Source organism: Sander vitreus, chromosome 8, assembly GCF_031162955.1.
Source record: "Sander vitreus isolate 19-12246 chromosome 8, sanVit1, whole genome shotgun sequence".
Lineage (NCBI taxonomy): Eukaryota > Metazoa > Chordata > Actinopteri > Perciformes > Percidae > Sander > Sander vitreus.
In genome coordinates this window covers 6,368,430-6,387,164 of record NC_135862.1, presented here as the reverse complement: position 1 = coordinate 6,387,164, position 18,735 = coordinate 6,368,430, and the positions used below count along the sequence as shown (strand labels likewise).

At 39.1% G+C, this 18,735-nt stretch overlaps 1 protein-coding gene across 3 annotated transcripts in view; it reads left to right on the top strand.

The window, feature by feature from the left end:
- tmtc3 (transmembrane O-mannosyltransferase targeting cadherins 3) overlaps positions 1 to 18,735 on the top strand; it is a 44,071-nt gene that overhangs the window by 14,457 nt on the left and 10,879 nt on the right. For all 3 annotated transcript variants that reach the window (XM_078256516.1, XM_078256515.1, XM_078256517.1), the window contains 5 exons: positions 7,711 to 7,963; positions 11,151 to 11,299; positions 11,653 to 11,773; positions 11,927 to 12,038; positions 17,617 to 17,720. In XM_078256516.1, coding sequence (XP_078112642.1) covers positions 7,711 to 7,963; positions 11,151 to 11,299; positions 11,653 to 11,773; positions 11,927 to 12,038; positions 17,617 to 17,720 — 739 coding nt within the window. The remainder of the gene's footprint in view (positions 1 to 7,710; positions 7,964 to 11,150; positions 11,300 to 11,652; positions 11,774 to 11,926; positions 12,039 to 17,616; positions 17,721 to 18,735) is intronic.

The following is an 18,735-nucleotide window of genomic DNA, read 5'->3' as shown; positions in this document are numbered from 1 at the left end:
TTTAATATTTGTTCCTCAAATGCTTTCTAATAAGTTATGAGTATCGTAACCTATATAATGTGGCTCCCTAACACATGCTGATGACAAATGTATTTGGCATGTGATATTTATGCTGTAATGGGATATTTATGGTGTTGGAGGTGAGATTGTTATCAGTTCTTTAAAATATCAATTATGTGTCACAAACGCTGTATGTTATGGACACAGTGTGCTTACAGAGAAACAAAAGTACAAACATAACAGAATGACATGCAGGGGAATAACACAAAGTGGCAGTGATTTATCTGGGTCTCTTGTTCAGGGCTGCTATGGCTGCAGGCACCTGGTTTTTGCTAATAATAATAACTAATACTTTGTATTAATGCCCAGTGGGGAAATTACAATTTACACTCCGTTATTACAAACTACACACAGGCCTTCAATACACACACATGCTCAGGTCCTTATACATGCACAAATGGAGAGATGTCAGAGTGAGTTAGCTGCGACTGCTGGACAGGTGCCCTGAGCGGTTGGCGGGGTTCAGTGCCTTGCTCAAGGGCACCTTGGCAGTGTGATGAACTGGCATCTCTCATCAGTCCACACTCCGTACCTCGGTCCGTACCCAACTTGAACCAGCGACCCTCCGGTTCCGAACCCAACTCCCCACGGACTCAGCTACTGCCACCCCAAATCACAGCCCTAAATGAATTGAATCTTCATAATATAGCATTCTAGTAATTATTCATGGGAATTATTATTTGTCAAAGCATACTTGGGTAGGTAATACGTTAAAAGATCAAGACTAAATATGAAAAGTATTAATCCATGAACTGTCCGGTCTAAAATTCTGCTTTAAAAATGATTGTAAAGATTACTACTCCAAAAGTCTAAAATCCTTTTGCATGAGGGTGTGTTGTTTGTGACCAACTGTGGTGGTGCGGGGCACTTTGTCCTTATAAGGACATACTCCTCAACATTTCATATTCTTCAATATTAGTTTTATGTAGATAGGGAGGACCTGCATTTTACAAGCTGCTGTTTTTATTCAAAATATTAGTAAAAACCTTTTTTTATTCACTGACAGTTTGTTTTCAAAAATTGTTAAAATAGTGTGCATGTCAAACCATGGACCAAATCAAACAAAAGTAATGAATTATTGCTAAGATTAAATTGCTGCTTTATTTATACTGAATTACCTAACTATAATTGCAAAAGTGTCAAAAGCTGAGCCAATTTTACTTTAAAGTAAGTAACTTTGTCACTAAAGTAAATTGTAAAAAATGTTTATAGTTCTATTTGATTAAGTTACACTTTTTCTAATTATCTGTACAGGATTCCACAACAAACTAATGGTACGCAATCTAATGGCATTTGATAACAAAGATAAAATTCCAGACAATTAGTCTAGATATGCTAATCCTTTAGCCGTAATCCTAAAGATGTCTCCAGATTGTCTGAAAGAATGTCTGGGATCAAGCCATAACAATACTGCTTATTTTGATTCTCACCATTCCAGTTATGATTAGTTGCTAAAGAAGGGATCCTCAGGAACAAGTTCGGACTACTGCTGTACCGGAGCGATTTAGATCAAATACAGGCTGGAGTAAACGCCAAAGGGAGATTATGAGTTGGGGAGATGGAAATGTCACTGGCAGTTGTTTAGAAATGTTCAGTGTGACTGCAGGATAAACACTGTCTTCATTCACATTTTTGAGCGCTGTCTTTTTAAAATCTTAAACCAAACGTTTTCATTATCAGAGCCTTCACCAGATGGGTTACATATTTCTATATACATTTACTTATTTTTATTATGCTTTTATTAGTTGGTTGTCTGTCCATCTGACACTGGTGTAGAGTAAAATAAAACAGCTACTGGCCAGAAAGACAGAAAGTTTGAGTGGATATCCATCATGGAGTCAGTAGCACGTCAGCCCATCTGGGTGATGCAGTTGTTAACATGTTGCCTGTGTTTCCGTTCATTACAACAGTGAAGCAACGCCAACATGCCGTCCTCGTTTGACAGGAACCACAGGCAGGTCTTCCAGCTCTGCCGTTTCATTTGCGCTGGCCATAGTGTGACTGACTAACACGACAATCCACCTGTTGTGCTAACCTTGGTACGTGCAAGGGGGTAAGCGAGCTTCCACAAAGCGTACCTCCTATGGAGCCATTTTGATGCTATCAAGCCATCACCTGCCGTTAGCATTCCATTGACTGCCATTCATCTTGGCATCACTTTGACAGCGAATAACTTTACATCTGAAGCGTCTAAAGACTCTATTTGTCCATTGTTTATTTCTAAAGAAACACAACAAGGTATAAAAGGCTCCATTACCTTGTATCTCACGTTATGGCTCCGTAGTAGACGTTTTTGTAAAAATAGGCTAATGATTGTGTCCTAACCACGCGACTTTCTGTCGCATAGTAGACAAATTACGGTACAGTCAGGAGAAGCTCGCAGGCAGTTTCGACTTACATTAGCTGTTTAAGTTTAATTACTAATGTTAACTAGCATTTTAGTTAGCAAGAATTAGCCTGTGTCCATGTTATCTCCTTACATATACCTATCTCCTTACATATACCTAATCAGGGTCAGCCGAATGCTGCCGATTTATTTTGGGCAATATGTGCTTGTTTTTAAACCTTTATTTGAAAGATAAAATGTAACACTAATATACACAGAATTTCTCAACAAAAACTACACTTGTATACTTCAATTAAAAATGTATAATGTAAAAACATACTGTATATTGTATAAAAAATGTATGAAAAATATATTAAATAAACGAAACAGGTAAGAAGAAAATAAACTTTGTCAAATAAACTTTTCAGTGAAAAAAGAAAGTTTAGTGCACTTAGCAGCATTTATTAAACTTCTGAGAATACAAATCTGCAAGCTTCACAGAAAGTGACCTGTTATTATTAATCTCAACACTATTTCCGCCTAACTCCTGTTGAATCACATCAGACTAGGGATATCTAAAGTCAGTTCTTGTTAACCTTGTTTGTTAGATCATTGTTCATTTGGTGAAGTGTTTTATCTGTGTTTTGGGGATCCTACTGTTACATGTCCTGTTGCACTCATTATGATCTTATCTGAGCCGATTTCTGTCATTCAAACAACTCTTAGGCTAGTTGTAATTTAAAACTCGTCCAGCCAATTTAATAAAATTAAGGGTTTTATTCGTGCTCAAGTCCATAGATGCAGTTAATGGATACAGGCACGGAGAACTAAAGGCTCTGTTAGCAACTATTAGCTCCGTTAGCGGTTAGCTCCGTTAGCGGTTAGCTCCAGTTAGCTCCGTTATAGGAGTGGATGAGACTGCCACGGACAGGGGTAACAAACAGACTTTGATAAATGACATTCGGGGAGACTCCACATCGGTGTGGCCGCGGTGTTTTTTACGGTTTCATTAGTACAGTTAATCCCAAGGCAAGAACACCAGCAACATGCTACTACTAACAGTAGCGTCTGAGCCTGAAGTGACTGTGCGAGACACACGGCGCAAGAATTCACGAGAGGAGGGGCTGGAGGCAGTTGGTCTGGGTGCGCTGTAAAAAATGTCGCCTATTCATGTTTTTAACACTAGGCTGCCCGCAGATGCGCCTGCCTATTAATCGGCTTGATATACTGGGATATTGGCCGATTATGTAAAATAATGCCAAAAGTCGGCCTCTAATATATACATGTATACATACATATATATTTATGTATGTATGTATGTACGTACACACTTCAATACTCAATGGAAAATAATCTCAAGATGAAATGGCACAACATGGTGTCAACATAAAATACAACGCTTTCAAGCCGGGGAGCGGAGTTCACTTCGTGGTGAAAACACAATACTTTCACCCAGGAAACGCTCGTTCGTTCCTCAGGAGTGTTTTAACCACAACCTTTTTCCTAAGCTTAACTAGTAATTTTGGTGCATAAACTGTCATTGCCGCATGACACTCACTTGTTTTAATTAAAAATTAATTACTGGGCGCGCCAATCGCTGCGGCCTTCTGGAAGGTGTAGGGCAATGTGTTTTTGTCCCACCCACTACAATAGGGAAATGTGATTGGCTGATTCACCTGTCAACTACTAAACTAACACACACACTCCGGACTTATGTCCCTTCATGAAGTCCTAACCAATGAGTGAGACAACAACAACTAAATCGGATCGGATAACTATTTTTTAAGGTTTTAGGACACAACAAATTTCTGACGCAAATTTGAGAAGTCCCTATGGGTTCCCTCTCGTGAAGACTACAGTTCAGGTTGTGCAAAATATAATGAAAATTTACATACAATGTAATGTGCTATATTTGATATATTGTAGACCTTAGTTTTTACTTCAAAATGTTTACATAGATCATGAAACACTGAGTCATATTTAATCAAATGATGTGCCTTTACATTCCACTGCTATCTGATATTCTTACTATTTAATTGTTAAGTTATGAAAGTAATTCTTTTTGACCAAAGTATTTGAGCTCTCTTGGCTGACATTTTTCCATACCACATTCCAGTTGTATGAACTATGCCACAGAAATTAAGATAAAGACACAATGGGGGAAAGATTTATGTATAGACATTTCAGATCAAGAGTGGAGAGAATCCTTAAAAGAAATTTTAAAATAACGCAAACTAAACACTGGAAGGAATATGCCTGGAAAATAAGTCAAAGATATTTCATTACCAAAGATGGCAAAAGTACTCACTTCCCGTACTCAAGTAGAAGTATAGATACTTGTGTTAAAAATACTCTGGTAAAAGTAGAAGTACTGATTTAACTTCTTTACTCAAGTAAAAGTAACAAAGTACAGGCTTGGACATTTATGTAAAGTATAAAAGTAAAAGTAGCCTTGCAAATGACAACCATTTTTTTTATGCAAAGCTACCTGGACCACACAAATGTTCCTAGAGTGCAAGCTGAGAAACTTCAGTGGACATGGAAAAAAGGCTCTTTATATGCCATTGCCTACATTTTAAATGGATATCTGCCAATAGGCCTAAAACATCACATATATGATTATTGTGACAGAGACTGGGACTCCAGGTGAATAAGATTCTGACTGAGTAGCAAGATATGAATTCAACTAGGATTCTGTGAGAATTCAAACATGAGTCCTCTAACTTACGTCTGAGAGGTTTGAGACATTAATGTTAACAAATAGCCCAAAATAAACTCTATTTGAGACCAGACCAAGTAACTTCAGTGGTCTCGAAAACATGAACGGCCTTGAGTAACGTTAGCATTACTACAGCACTGTTACACTAAATCCAGTTAATGAATTTGTTTTTAATATAAAGCTATACATGCAAATATTGTATCAGCTAGTATTAGATTATTTTCAAATAAACTGAATCCTCGCTAACCTTAACGTTACTTGGGTTACTTAACTAAATGCTAGCGAACCAAGGCGTCGTCATTGCTAGCAGGAGAACAAATGTAACTGACCATTAACGTAAACTTAATAAAGTTACTGAAACAAACAACAAATAGATTTTGATAACAACAAAAAGATGCATTTACTTCTGTGTTTTTCAAATTTGATGGTGAATTCTTGAAGCCAGCAGTTTGTGGTGTTTCGGTTGGCACAATTTGCAGCACATTATAACAACGTATATTCCCATCCAATAATAAATAAAATAATACATTTAGATTGAATTTGGTATTGATGACATGAAAAATAACAACGGGAACTCCACTGAAATTATTTTAAATTTAAATAACGAGCCAATTTTGTAGACCGTACCGATATTCGTGTTAAAAATGTAAGGCGTAAAAGTAAAAAGTCGGCACAAAAGTAAAAATTTCTGAAAAATCTACTTGAGTACAGTAACAAAGTATTGCTTCCCATCTCTGTTCATTACTCCAGATAGATGTAAAACAAACCCAGCAAAAGAGGGAACAAGCTGCTGGAGAGGATGCAGTGAGAGAAAAAGTATTTTTTTACTTGCTCAGTAATTCAGGTGTTCTGGCAAAAGGTAATGAGCGATATTAAACATATACTTGACTTTACAGTTCCACTCACACTTGGAAATCTTTTGGGAATTTATACAAACCTCAAGATCAATGCTAGGGACAGATACATATTTAAAATGCTCATCTTAACGGCATTGAAGCAATTGACTAGGCTTTGGAAACAAGCCAAATTCCCAGATCTTCAAGCATGGTACAAGACAATAGAAGAAACATTGGAAATGGAAAAACTTTCTCTAACAGTCAGAAATCAAATAGAAAAATGGAGTAAATTGTATCCAGAGCATATAAGTAGAAGAATAATTAAACTTTCTAATAGGTGCATACTGCACACACACACACACACACACACACACACACACACACACACACACACACACACACACACACACACACACACACACACACTCTGGAGCTGCCCCCTCTTTTTTCTTTTTTTCTCTTCCCTGTTGTGTGATGTGTTCTCCCTTGGTGTTTCTATTGAATGTTAATATGGGGGGGGGGGGAATGTAGAATAATAAAGAATGTAATGCTTTTTGCATTTGACACTAAGAAAAGTACTAGAATAAAGTAATAAAAAAAAAAAACTATGCCACGGTCTTGGTAAAATACCATTCTGAATGGTTAGGAGAGTAGATAATGCATGCACATTAAAGGCTTATGAAAAGGTGTGAATCCCAAAATCTCCTTCCAAATGAGATTCAAGGGAAACATAATTAAAACATAATGTGCTTTGTGGGGAGGTGTTAATATGTTCTGACTTGTCCTTTCCTGACATTAGAGACAGACACAGACACACACACACACAACTTATCAGATCCAGTCTGTCTTCCTTTTAATTTAGCTCAGTTTACATGACAGCAGACAGAGTTCCACTCTCAAATACTTGATGCTGAAGTGTTTCCTTGCAGATATAATGTGAAACTATAATAATAATAATAATACATTTTATTTATATAACGCTTTACATGGTACTCAAAGAAACTTTGCAGTAAAACCAGCACATTTAGCACATTAAAAACCGATAAGCAATAAAACCAACACATAAAACAAGCATATGTGAATCAAAGTTTCGGCAGCAGAGAAGGTGGGTGATGGGCAGAGACAGGCAATGTTTTTGAGGTGAAAGAAGGCAGTTCTGGTTATTTGGTTGATGTGGTTTTCAAAAGTGAGGTTGCTGTCGAAGATGACTCCCAGGTCACGGATGTGTGGGGATGGAGACAGGGGAGTTGTTGACAGTGAGACCGAAGTTATGGGTGTTCTTTGTGAGGGTTTTTGGGCCGATGATCAACTCGGATTTATTGTAGTTGAGTTGGAGGAAGTTTGTTTGCATCCAGGTTTGAATATCAGTGAGGCAGTTGGTCAGGGTGGAGGATGTAGCTGTGGTGATGGATTTGGTAGAAATGTAGATCTGGACATCATCGGCGTAGCAGTGGAAGTGAAGACCATGTTTGCGTATGATATTTCCGATTGGCAGGATGTAAACGATGAAAAGGAGAGGACCAAAAAAGAAATTATGGAAAAATGGTGTTCCTAAATGGGTTGGCATGTAGAAAAGAAAAGCGGCTGTTTCATTTTCTTCTGCAGTCTTAGCTTTTTCCTCACAAACATCATTCTAGTATACCATATTACTAGGAGTGGTTCAAAACCGTTACACCCTACATACTACACACTTTTGTTTAATCAACTCCTGCTGTACCAATCTAATGTTTTATTGGTCAGATTAACTTTTATTCTGTCTTCTTTTGTAGATTTGATAACCCGGCAGCAGTCAGCCCCACTCCCACTCGACAACTGACTTTCAACTACCTACTTTCTGTGAATGCATGGCTTTTGCTGAATCCCTCTGAGCTCTGCTGCGACTGGACTATGGGCACCATTCCTCTGGTGGAGTCACTCCTAGACCTCCGTAACCTGGCCACCCTGGTGTTCTACACTTTTCTGGGCCTGCTAGTTTACCACAGTCTGCGCTACAGACACAGCTCTGCCAAGACTGTCATCATGGTGAGAGGAAGCTTGGCCAGATTATTGAAATGCATTTTGATGCTCCATAAACACAAAGCTGTGACCTCATTACATCAGTATTACTTTACTGTATTTTGATTTACTAGGTGGGCTAAGGTGGATGAGTGGTGGAAAGAGAAACAGGATAGAGGAGGAAAATAAAAAAGAAAGGGACCACGAAAGAAGAAATTGAAGAGCTAGAAAAGTTAAAAACCAAAAGCCAGGCTATTGATTTTATAACAGTCACCAATATGGAGCTAAACCAGGCTCTTCGTCAGTCCAGAGTGAACCCTATGGTTTCAGCAGTTGATGTAAAACGAGAGAAAATGCTGGAGCAATATCCTTGCTGCCACCGTGCGATTAAAACACACCAGTCTAGAGTCAAACACCCCTGTACCAACAAAGAGTAGTGCTAATAAAATTGATCACTACTTTAACAATTGCGCAATTGACAGTAATATCCAGATAAATGTTAATAATCACCTCAATCTTTAATCATGCTTTCCACTGCATCTGTGCGTTGCTGCGTGTATAATAAATAAATCCAAAAACATATATATTTTTTTTAATTTAGCAAACCGAGGAAATAAAATTATAAAAATAGGCAATATCGGTCAGCACAAAGGAAAAGGGTTAAAATATAAGCTCTTACTTAAGTGAGTAGTCATTAATAAATTTGCATCTGTTGTGCAACAGGCACATGGCTCTCTTACTTGAAGGTCAGGAAACTTCCTCTCAGTATTGCTCTTAGCTTAAGTTTAGAAAAGGGGGCCACAAATCAACACAAAATAAACTGAATAATGACCTTTGCAGTGTTTATTCTGGTTTGCTAACAGTTGAAATATGTTGCATAACAATATCATACCATTAGCTACACTGCAAAGCTGCTGTCTCACATGGAGCACGACACGCATGAACTTGTTTTAGACAACAGTTGCTGCGGAGGCCTGCTCTGAAGTGCCTTTTCTACCTATGGTGGCTGCTGGCTGTGCAATAATAATTATTTTTATTAGCAATTATTCTGCTGGTTATTTTCTTGATTAATCATTCCATTTTAAAATTTTTTAATTTAGATCAAAGCTGAAAAAAAATTATACACAGTAACAGCGATTGACTCAGTCCATGTCCCTAATTTGCCTCAACTGAAGAGGGATTTTCTATGTCTGTGTGGAATGCGTCCTTTCATTCTGTTTTACCCAATGAAGGTCTAAGGACTGAAAAGTTTTTACAGTTAAAGCTTTGGTGCGTAACGTTTTGATATTAATGAACGTCCGTTACATTCAAGCCATTGACAAATGAGTTGCTACAAAGCTTATTAAGACTATCAGCTCCACACAACTCTCTCTGTGTTTCTCAGTATGGCTATGTTCAGAAGATTGTGTCGTCCGGTGACTTTCACGCACAGAAACTTGAGTGAAGATAATTGCCTCTTCTGAAGAGTCCATCATGTTTTTTTAATCCTCCGTGTCCTCCTTGGCTACTGGCAATTGCGTGGGGGAGGGGTGGGGGCTTGTGCGTCATCACGGAAGGCTTTGTGTCATGTGGACGGGCTGAGTTTTATTGTCATTACTTAGAATTCCTCATTTGGGCGAGATAAACTACGCACTGTAGCTAAGTTAAGTTTATTGCATGTAAATAGGACACTGTGCAGGGTTTTCGATCCCCTCACCTTAACATTACCTTCAGCTTGGTTATGCTGCAGTATTTTGTCAGACATTGTTATAGTACACGACGGGATGGTTTAAGAGCACAGGACAAATTTGTAAAGATCAAGTATTTACTACCAACATCAAATGGTCCATCTGTTAAAGAGCAATAAGCAGCCACACAGGCACCAACTCTCTCTTTTGTATGGGTGGGAGAAAACAACCAACACGCTGGTCCACATACTGTATACTTTAAAAATACAAATAATAAGATACCCAAGTATATATTATAAGTAATACAAATACAGGTAATTCTTTTGCCTACTTGCCACTTTCCAGTATCCCATATATTAGTTTTGCTTTGCCACACCCTCCTCCAAAGCGCGCTGGAGGAAAATGTGCCCTGGTTTATTGGCATTTCTTTAAACCAATCACAATCGTCTTGGGCAGTGCTAAGCACCAGAGAAAAGCCGCAGTGCCGCTGCAAAATAGGCTCGGAAGGAACTTGTTTTGGTGGAACGTGTACGTTTAAAAGTTGTTTTAGTCGTGCAACAGAAAACTCAGATTGCACAGATAGTCTAGCTAGCTGTCTGGATTTACCCTGCAGAGATCTGAGGAGCAGTTAACCATAGTCCTCAGAAATCCCCCGGAGTTTAAAATGCCAACACAAAGGAAGCCCAAGGTAACGGACATCTGGCCTAAATGAGTGAAATCCAGCGGATTTTCCGGCGGCAACGGAGCAATCCCGAAAGTGGAACATCAAGGATATAGACTATCCATATATCAACTGTGTAACTCCCACAACAAGACCCTATTTAACAACCAGATCACTTCATTAAACATTATTTCTTTTGATTGCACTGATGCTATATTTAAAAACTGACTAACCCCTCAGACTCCCGTCTGTGCGGGAGTATGAACAACCTACAGTATCAGATCTCTTAGCATCAGCTCATTTCACATATGCTGAGATGGATAGATTTTAGCCTGCCGGCTTTGCTTTATATCTGATTTTACCACTGAAACATCAGTTGGTTTCCATGTAGGTGCTTATTGTAAAGTCAACTTTTTAGAAGCTGAGTCTAGGACTGCAACTAGTTTATTATTTTGATTATTGATTCACAAACAGAATAGTTTAATTTCATCGATTAATCATTTTGAAAAAAAAGCCAAATGTAATTTCTCGGAGCCCAAGGTGACATCTTGAAATTGCTTGTTTTGGCCGACCCACACAAATAATTTATTTAGTCAAGTATTACGTAAAAACAACAGCATTAAATCCTCACATTTAAGAAGCTGGAACCATTTTTGTTAGAAAAATTACTGAAATTGTTCATTAGATTTTCAAAGTAGTTGCCGATTAATTATCTGTCGATCAACAAATCGTCTAATTGACTGTTGTTTCAGCCTGACTGAATACATTTTTAATATTTTCTTCATGTTTGTTACATGTTTAAGCAAGATCTCTGAACGTGACTATGTAGTTACAAGTGCCCTAAAAATAATATGGACTGAAATAATTATTTTTCTTTCTCCTTCAGGCCCTGTCTTTTATCGTCCTGCCCTTCATTCCTGCGTCCAACCTCTTCTTCCCTGTGGGGTTTGTTGTGGCAGAGAGGGTACTTTATGTGCCTAGCATGGGCTTCTGTGTTCTTGTTGCACATGGATTCAAGATTGTCTCACATAAAGGGTGAGTGCTTGTCCAAAATGATGTTACGGCCTTGAATATAATCTATTATGCAAATCAACAAAACATATCGCTCACGCCTGTGTGCCTCAGGAAAACATCAATAACAACGTGTAATTTCAAATGTTGTGAGCTAGTTTTCACTAGAACTAATTGTTACTCCAATGTTGATTGGCTGCAATCCTGCCCTTTATTTTTCTAAAAGAGGTGCAGACCTTGTTACATATGTACCAAGTCATAGCTATTGATTTAAAGACAAAATGATCAGGTTTGCTGAAATGTTAAATGTCAGCAATTTGGTTTGTTGCATTACCAAAGCAATATCATTTGAAACTCTTTACATTGTCCTTTTGTAGACACTTGAAGAAGATTTCCTGGTTGATAATTGGGGTGCTTTTAACTACACACGCAGTGAAAACTTTCAACAGGAATTGGGACTGGGAGTCAGAATATACTCTATTCACCTCTGCCCTGAAGGTAAGCTGGAAAGAGCATGAAGACAGCGTTGCCAGTGTATCTTGGCTGTTTCCCAATGTTAAAACAAATCTTTAATCAACTTGTGATAAAAGGCCTGAATAAACAGTGACCGATGACTAGTGATAATGGCTAAGTCTTTGTCTGCCGCTTCAGGTCAACAAGAACAATGCCAAGTTGTGGAATAATGTTGGCCACGCTCTAGAGAACCAAAACAATTATGCAAAGGCACTGCAGTATTTTCTCCAGGCCACTCGCGTCCAACCAGGTAAGAAACATAAATTACAATATTTTGAAATTTGTCAGTTAAATGATGGTATCGCACAATTGTTGGGATATTGTGAGATCTTCTATAATGTTTCGTTTTCAGTGGGATACACAGTGTACTGATACAGTGTCCTGATAATGTTATCAAAAACCTGTGACACAAACATGTTTTTACTCTCCGTTGATAAACTGTACCAGTTCTTTGCAAAAAACAAGCCGACCAGGGGCTAGACCAAATAACAGAAATGCCTACAACACAGTAGCCCTGCTGTAAAATAGTAATTTTGTGAACCTTTTACATTATTACATTACATGTCATTTAGCTGACGCTTTTATCCAAAGCAACTTACAATTAAGTGCTTTCAACCCTGAAGGATCAAACTCCAGATGACAAGTTGTAAGTGCAAGTACATTAGCTTTAAATAAGCAAAGCTACAAAGAGCCATATGAAAGTGCAGGATCAAAGTTTTTTATGTTTATCTGAGGTGTAGTCGGAAGAGATGTGTTTTTAGCCTTCTGCGGAAGATGCATAGGCTTTCAGCCATCCTGATGTCAATGCGGAGCTCATTCCACCATTTAGGAGCCAGGACAGCAAACAATCGGGATTTTGTTGAGTGATTAGTTGTCCCTCGTTGTGAGGGGGCAGCAAGCAGGTTGTTTCAGGAAGTGTGGTGGAGAATAAGGAGCGTATGTCATCTATCTTTTTTACAAAGTAGTTGACAAAATGGGTTGGTAGGAGGGAGGAGGTGGACTGGGGGAATCTAGGAGGTTAGAGAAGATGGAAAAAAGCTTTTTGGGGTTGGAGAAAGGATTAAATTTTGGTTTGATAAAAGGCACTTTTTGCTGCAGAAATAGAGGCAGCGAAGGAGGAAAGAAGAGACTGATAGGTAAGTAGATCATCTGGGTGTTTAGATTTCCACTATTTCCTTTCCGCTGCCCATATAGTTGATCTTTCAGCACGCACTGAGTCAGATAACCACGGAGCTGGGGAGGACTTGCGAGCCTGCCGTGAAGTAAGAGGGCAGAGAGAGTCAAGAGAGGAGGATAGAGTAGAGAGGAGAGTGTCTGTGGCAGCGTTGGGAGGCATGAGTAAGAAAGGGTCAGATGGAGGGAGGGTTGATAAAGTACATAACGCCAGAGAAGACGGCAAGACGTTCAAAAGAGAGTGGAGTGAACTGTTGCAATGGGTAGAGAGAAAATCTCCACTTGGGGTTAATGAGTAGGCCTGTCCCCCCACCTCTACCAGAGGGTCTGGGTGTGTGGGTGAAAGAGTAGGTAGAAGAGAGAGCAGCAGGGGTGGATGTGTTGGTTGGTGTAATCCAGGTCTCAGTGAGAGCAAGGAAGTCAGGCTGGCAAAGCCAGAGATGAACTCAGTCTTGCGAGTGGCAGACTGGCAGTTCCACAGGCGACAAGGTGTTGAGTGTGTGTGGAACGGGTGTGATAGGTAAGACAGGTCGGGTTGCAGAAATGTTGCGAACTAATGCGTGGTTTGTAGTATCTCCGAGAGGATTCATAGACAGGAATGGAGAAGCAGCACATTTCCAAATAAAGACACCGAGCAGTGTAAGATATTGGATATCGAGACGATATCAAGCCCACTTAACTTCCCACTTAGTCTCCCACGAAGACTCCTGAAAAAATTCGAAAACGGCTCCCTTTTGGCTTTGTTTGGACGGCGAAACCACATACGTGTGTATCAATGATGTTATCACCACACCCCTCGACCTCTAACGTTATGTAGCTAACGTTAAACATCGCTAAAGTAACTCACGCTCCAGCAGGGACGTAACCTTAACGTTAGCTGCTATTGTTAGCTGTTTATAAAGTGGAAGTAGACAACTTATCAACTAGCTAGCTAATCTGTCTGCTTATCAACTCCTTGAACGGATTATAGTAACTTTTAGCACGGTTTATTGTAGAAAAGCTACCGCAAGAAAAACGTGTAGATTATCAAAAAGACATTGGATCATTGATGTTTGTTTGACTGTCGATGTTAGCTAGCAGCGTTAGCGCGCTAACGTTAGCTCTGCTAGCTAGCGCGCTGCAATCATGTCCGATGGCAGACAGAATTGCAAAATAAAAAGCAATCCAACAGCACATTATACAATGTAAACAAAGACACGTTTTCTTGCGGCGGCCTTTATAAAATGAGCATAGTGAAAGTTATTATAGTCTATCATGTTATGATCGGGAGTGACTGAAGACTAGACCTGTTTGAGTCGTATTTCACTCGGATCTTTAACCCGAGTCTTTAAATTGAGCCACGAATCGCGAGTCTCTAGTATCATTAACCCGGTTCAGTTGAGTCCTACTACAATTCAATCTAAAATGATAACCGCACCACACACAAACCTCTTGCAACATTAGCTTCTACTATTCCTTGCCATTTTAGCTGCAAAAAGCTTTATAACTTACAATTTCGTAGGCAACTACGTAACTCCACAAGTCAACTCAAGCGCCTGAGTGAGCAGAGAGACAGTCCCGACACGCAGACTCAGAGCCGGGAAGCTCGCAGTCGCAGACCATGGGATTCACTCGAGAACTCACGAATCATCGAGGGCTTGTGAGTTGTCGGTGATTCATGAGTTATCAGGTGATTCATGAGTTATCAGGTGATTCATGAGTTCTTGCACGAATCAGCCGGCTATGTGAGTGGATCTGATTCAGATGAGCGAGTGAAGTCTCTCCTTGAACTCAGAGTAATCCACAACAAAAGCCATTATTTCACTTCTGAAATAACATACAATGTTCTGCACTTAGCCTAGCTAGGCCTACTGTAGGTTTGGTGTATAAATGTAGTATATGAAAATGCAATTAGGGCGAGCAGACTCACCTCTCCGACAACTCATGTTTTTTTTTGTCTTCAAAAAACTTTATTATTCAAGTACAGATACACATACACATTGAACACATTAAATTCATACATACATACATGAAAAAGGGGCGCATGGAATTTACATTAAAGAATAACGAAGGTTGTAAGTCATTGTGAATGTTCAGAGTCCGGATGGCTTTATTTGTCAGTCCTATTAAAGTTTCAAAATATAATTTCATGTTATTTTTAAATGAATATTCGGTTTTCTTTCAGACCATTTACATTTATGGATATAACGTTTTCCAAATAACATTAAAAGATTCTAAATGAAAACATGGCATTTTATCCAAATCAAAAGCTCACCTTGGATGTAGCATACCATACTGACTCAAGTGACTCGCACAACCCAGATCAGTTTAGTGAGTGACTCAGAATAACCCGAATCCTTAAAAAGAATTGAGTTTGCCAGGCCTACTGAAGACTATGCTCTTCTTCTCTATTTTTGGTGAATTTCTGTAGCAGAAACAGCGCCACCTATAGGCCTGGAATATGAAGTAGCGTGTTGAGTCTTTTACAAATGGATCCGTTTGGACGCACATTTTTTTTACACGGTTCCAGGGAAGACGGGGGGAAAAAAAAGGATCGTTTTGGTACATGTGGACATGGCCTCAGTCAGTCAGTCAGTCAGTCAGTCAGTCAGTCACTTTAAGAATAACCACTAAATTTTGCCAAAGAACACAGCCAATCCAGCAAAAACACATAGCAGAAGTAGAAAATGTAGAAGAAGCAGCAGAACCTAAATAAAGTAATTACTTAATCTTAATATCTAGCTGTTCAGTAGTGAGTTTCCTCAGAAGTCAAATGCACTCTTTTCTTGAGAAGCTTATAGCAGTAATAGATGTTTGGTAATTACTGCCTGCATTTTTGCTGCTTCAGTCACTGTAAAATTGTGCAATGCAACAAGGGAAATTACAATTACTTATCAACACTGTTGGTGGCACCTGACCAACAAACTGCCAAAGTTATGCATTAGAGTAGCACAATTGTCTGTAGGGAAAAGGACAGACAAACACACGCATGCATTTTTATTAACTTTTGCTACTCGGAATGTTACTTTGTCACTTTTTCACTCTGTATGTTATGTTTTCCTATGGTCCACAATTGAACAAAAAGAAAATGGACCGGAAAAGTGTGTGCATCAAAAATAGGAGGAAATAAGACGTAAATGAGTTCAGCCTCTTCCAGCATTTCTGTTTTGCTTCATAACAGAGTTTTCAGGAAGCCTGTCGTCTGCTGAACAGCTCAACAGTTTTGCCGGGTTCACCACCCAAGTGTGTTTCCCCAAGATTAACGGTGTAAACACATTAACCCGATAAGGATTTCCTGCTATGCTAATCATCAGTTCTGTCCTGTCTGAACCCTTTTAACACTTCACTTTTTTAATTGTTTCCCAGAAGGATTTTCTTTGCTTCTTCTGAAAGTTGCCTGAAAGTACAGTTGTGTTCAAAATAATAGCTGTCCAACATCACTAACCTCCATAAATCAAATTTTTTGGTAGAAGTGATATTTCTACATGGCAAATAATTTACTAGTAAGTGTTGTAGAGTCATAGAAAACCAACAGACCCAACAGTCATGACATGCATGCTGCTCATTCTGTGTAATTGAATCTGTAATTGAAAGGGGCATGTTCAAAATAATAGCAGCGTTGTGTTCGATTAGTGAGGTGATTGATTCTGTGAAGAAACAGGTGCCAATTATGGCCCATATTTAAGGAAGGAAGGATGCTGGTTATAGTGCATTTCACACTGAAATAATCAGCAAAATGGGTCATTCCAGACATTGCTCTGAGGAACAGCGGACTTTGATTAAAAAGTTGATTGGAGAGGGGAAAACATATGCTGCTCAGCCAAAATGATTTCAAATGCCTTGAAATGGCATCCAAAGCCTGAATGGCGTGGGAAAAAACGGTCAACTACCATTGGAATGGATCGAAGAATAGCCAAAATGGCAAAGGCTCAACCAATGATCAGCTCCAGGAAAACCAAAGAAGACTTAAAGTTACCTGTGAGTACTGTTATGATCAGAAGAAGGCTATGTGACGCAAAGCTATCAGCTAGAAGCCCCCGCAAAGTCCCATTGCTGAAAAAAAGACATGTACTGAATAGGTTGAAATTTGCCAAAGGACACAGTGACTGGCCAAAGGAGAAATGGGGCAACATTCTGTGGACTGAGCAAAATTGTTCTTTTTGGGTCTAGGGGCCGCAGACAGTTTGTCCGACGACCCCCATGCACTGAATTTAAGCCACAGTACACTGTGAAGACAGTAAAGCATGGTGGTGCAAAAATCATGTTATGGGGGTGTTTCTCATATGTTGTGTTGGGTTGGGTGTTGGGAATAACACAAACTTGATCCATTTTGGTCATGTTTTGATTTGGAATTGAATGTGCGGTGTTCCTAATGCATTGATATTATGGAATTAAAAGCTATTCTAAGGATTTTGAGCATTATTCACTTTTTTAAACACATTGCTATTATTCTGAACACAACTGTACATCAATACGTTTTTTTTTTTCTCATGTGTTGTATGTTCTTAGTTTAGCATTTGTGGAGTGTTACAACAAAGCAACGTGGGAGATACATGTAAAATACTTAAGAAATAAACAGGGTTAGGTGAGAAATAAATTGACTTAATAGGAATACAGAGAGAATGCATATTTCAGCCTGTAGTTGATTTTTTATACTCCATGCAATGTTTCTACAGATGACATTGGTGCTCACATGAATGTTGGAAGAACCTACAAGAACTTGAACAAATCCAAAGAGGCAGAAGAGGCCTACTTGCTTGCCAAATCCCTCATGCCACAGGTATCTCATCATGTCACATACCCTGTGCACAAATGTTTGAAACATGTTGCATGGAGCTAAGCGAAAGTCCAAACAAAAAGATTTCTTCATTCAGCACTCACCCACACACCTCTTGGATCCTTGCTTGTACAATTTGCAGCATTTCTGATGTAACTACATAATATTATTGTGTGTCTTTCTATAGAAACCTGTCATTGTTCAACTGAAGCGTGATTTTCTTTTTTGTTCTCGTTTTCAAGTTGAAGCAGATCAACTGGAAATATGCCATGGCAAACTGCAATTGAATGCCAAGAGCTGACTCTGCCCATTTATTTTTTTATCCAAGAGCCAGCTCCCTCCTGGTTCACCCAACTGACTAAATGTTAACAGTTCTCTTATGCTGCGTTCATGCCCCGTGATAACGTTGTTTTTCCAACTGCCAGCGTTCACATGGTCGGGATGCATGGTGTTCTTCTTCTGTTATATTGGTATTTGGCATAAGAACTTGTTGCATGAGTGCCACCAACGGTTGGCCGTAGCCTAGAGCATCAGGTGTGTGAAAACATGGAGGCCACAATAACAAAAGATTTGCTACTGTTTTCTTATACCGGCATAGAAACAGCACGTGAACAGGTGTTTGTGTTATCTGCAGGACAACGAATGGGAAAAGACACGGATAAGGTGTCGTTTTTTTATAAATGGGCCTATTTATGAATAATTTGAAACATGTTATGTCTGTATGTTTCTTGGCAGAGACATTTGTCCACAATAAACAGTTTATTGTCATTGAAATATGTTCAGTAAACCAAAGTCGCCTACATCAAACGTCAGTTGTCAACAACGCGTCACCAACTGGGAAACTCGGTTAACAAAATCGAGCCCGAGTTTCCCACCTCTCATTCCCACAGGAAGTGACGTGAATGATGACGTTTTCACTCGGGAAAAAAAACGCAGCATTTAGCCGTGTTGACAGCTGACAGCAAAAACCTAACTTTACTTTTAAAGCTATAGTGCGTAGTTTCTGTCACCCCAATGG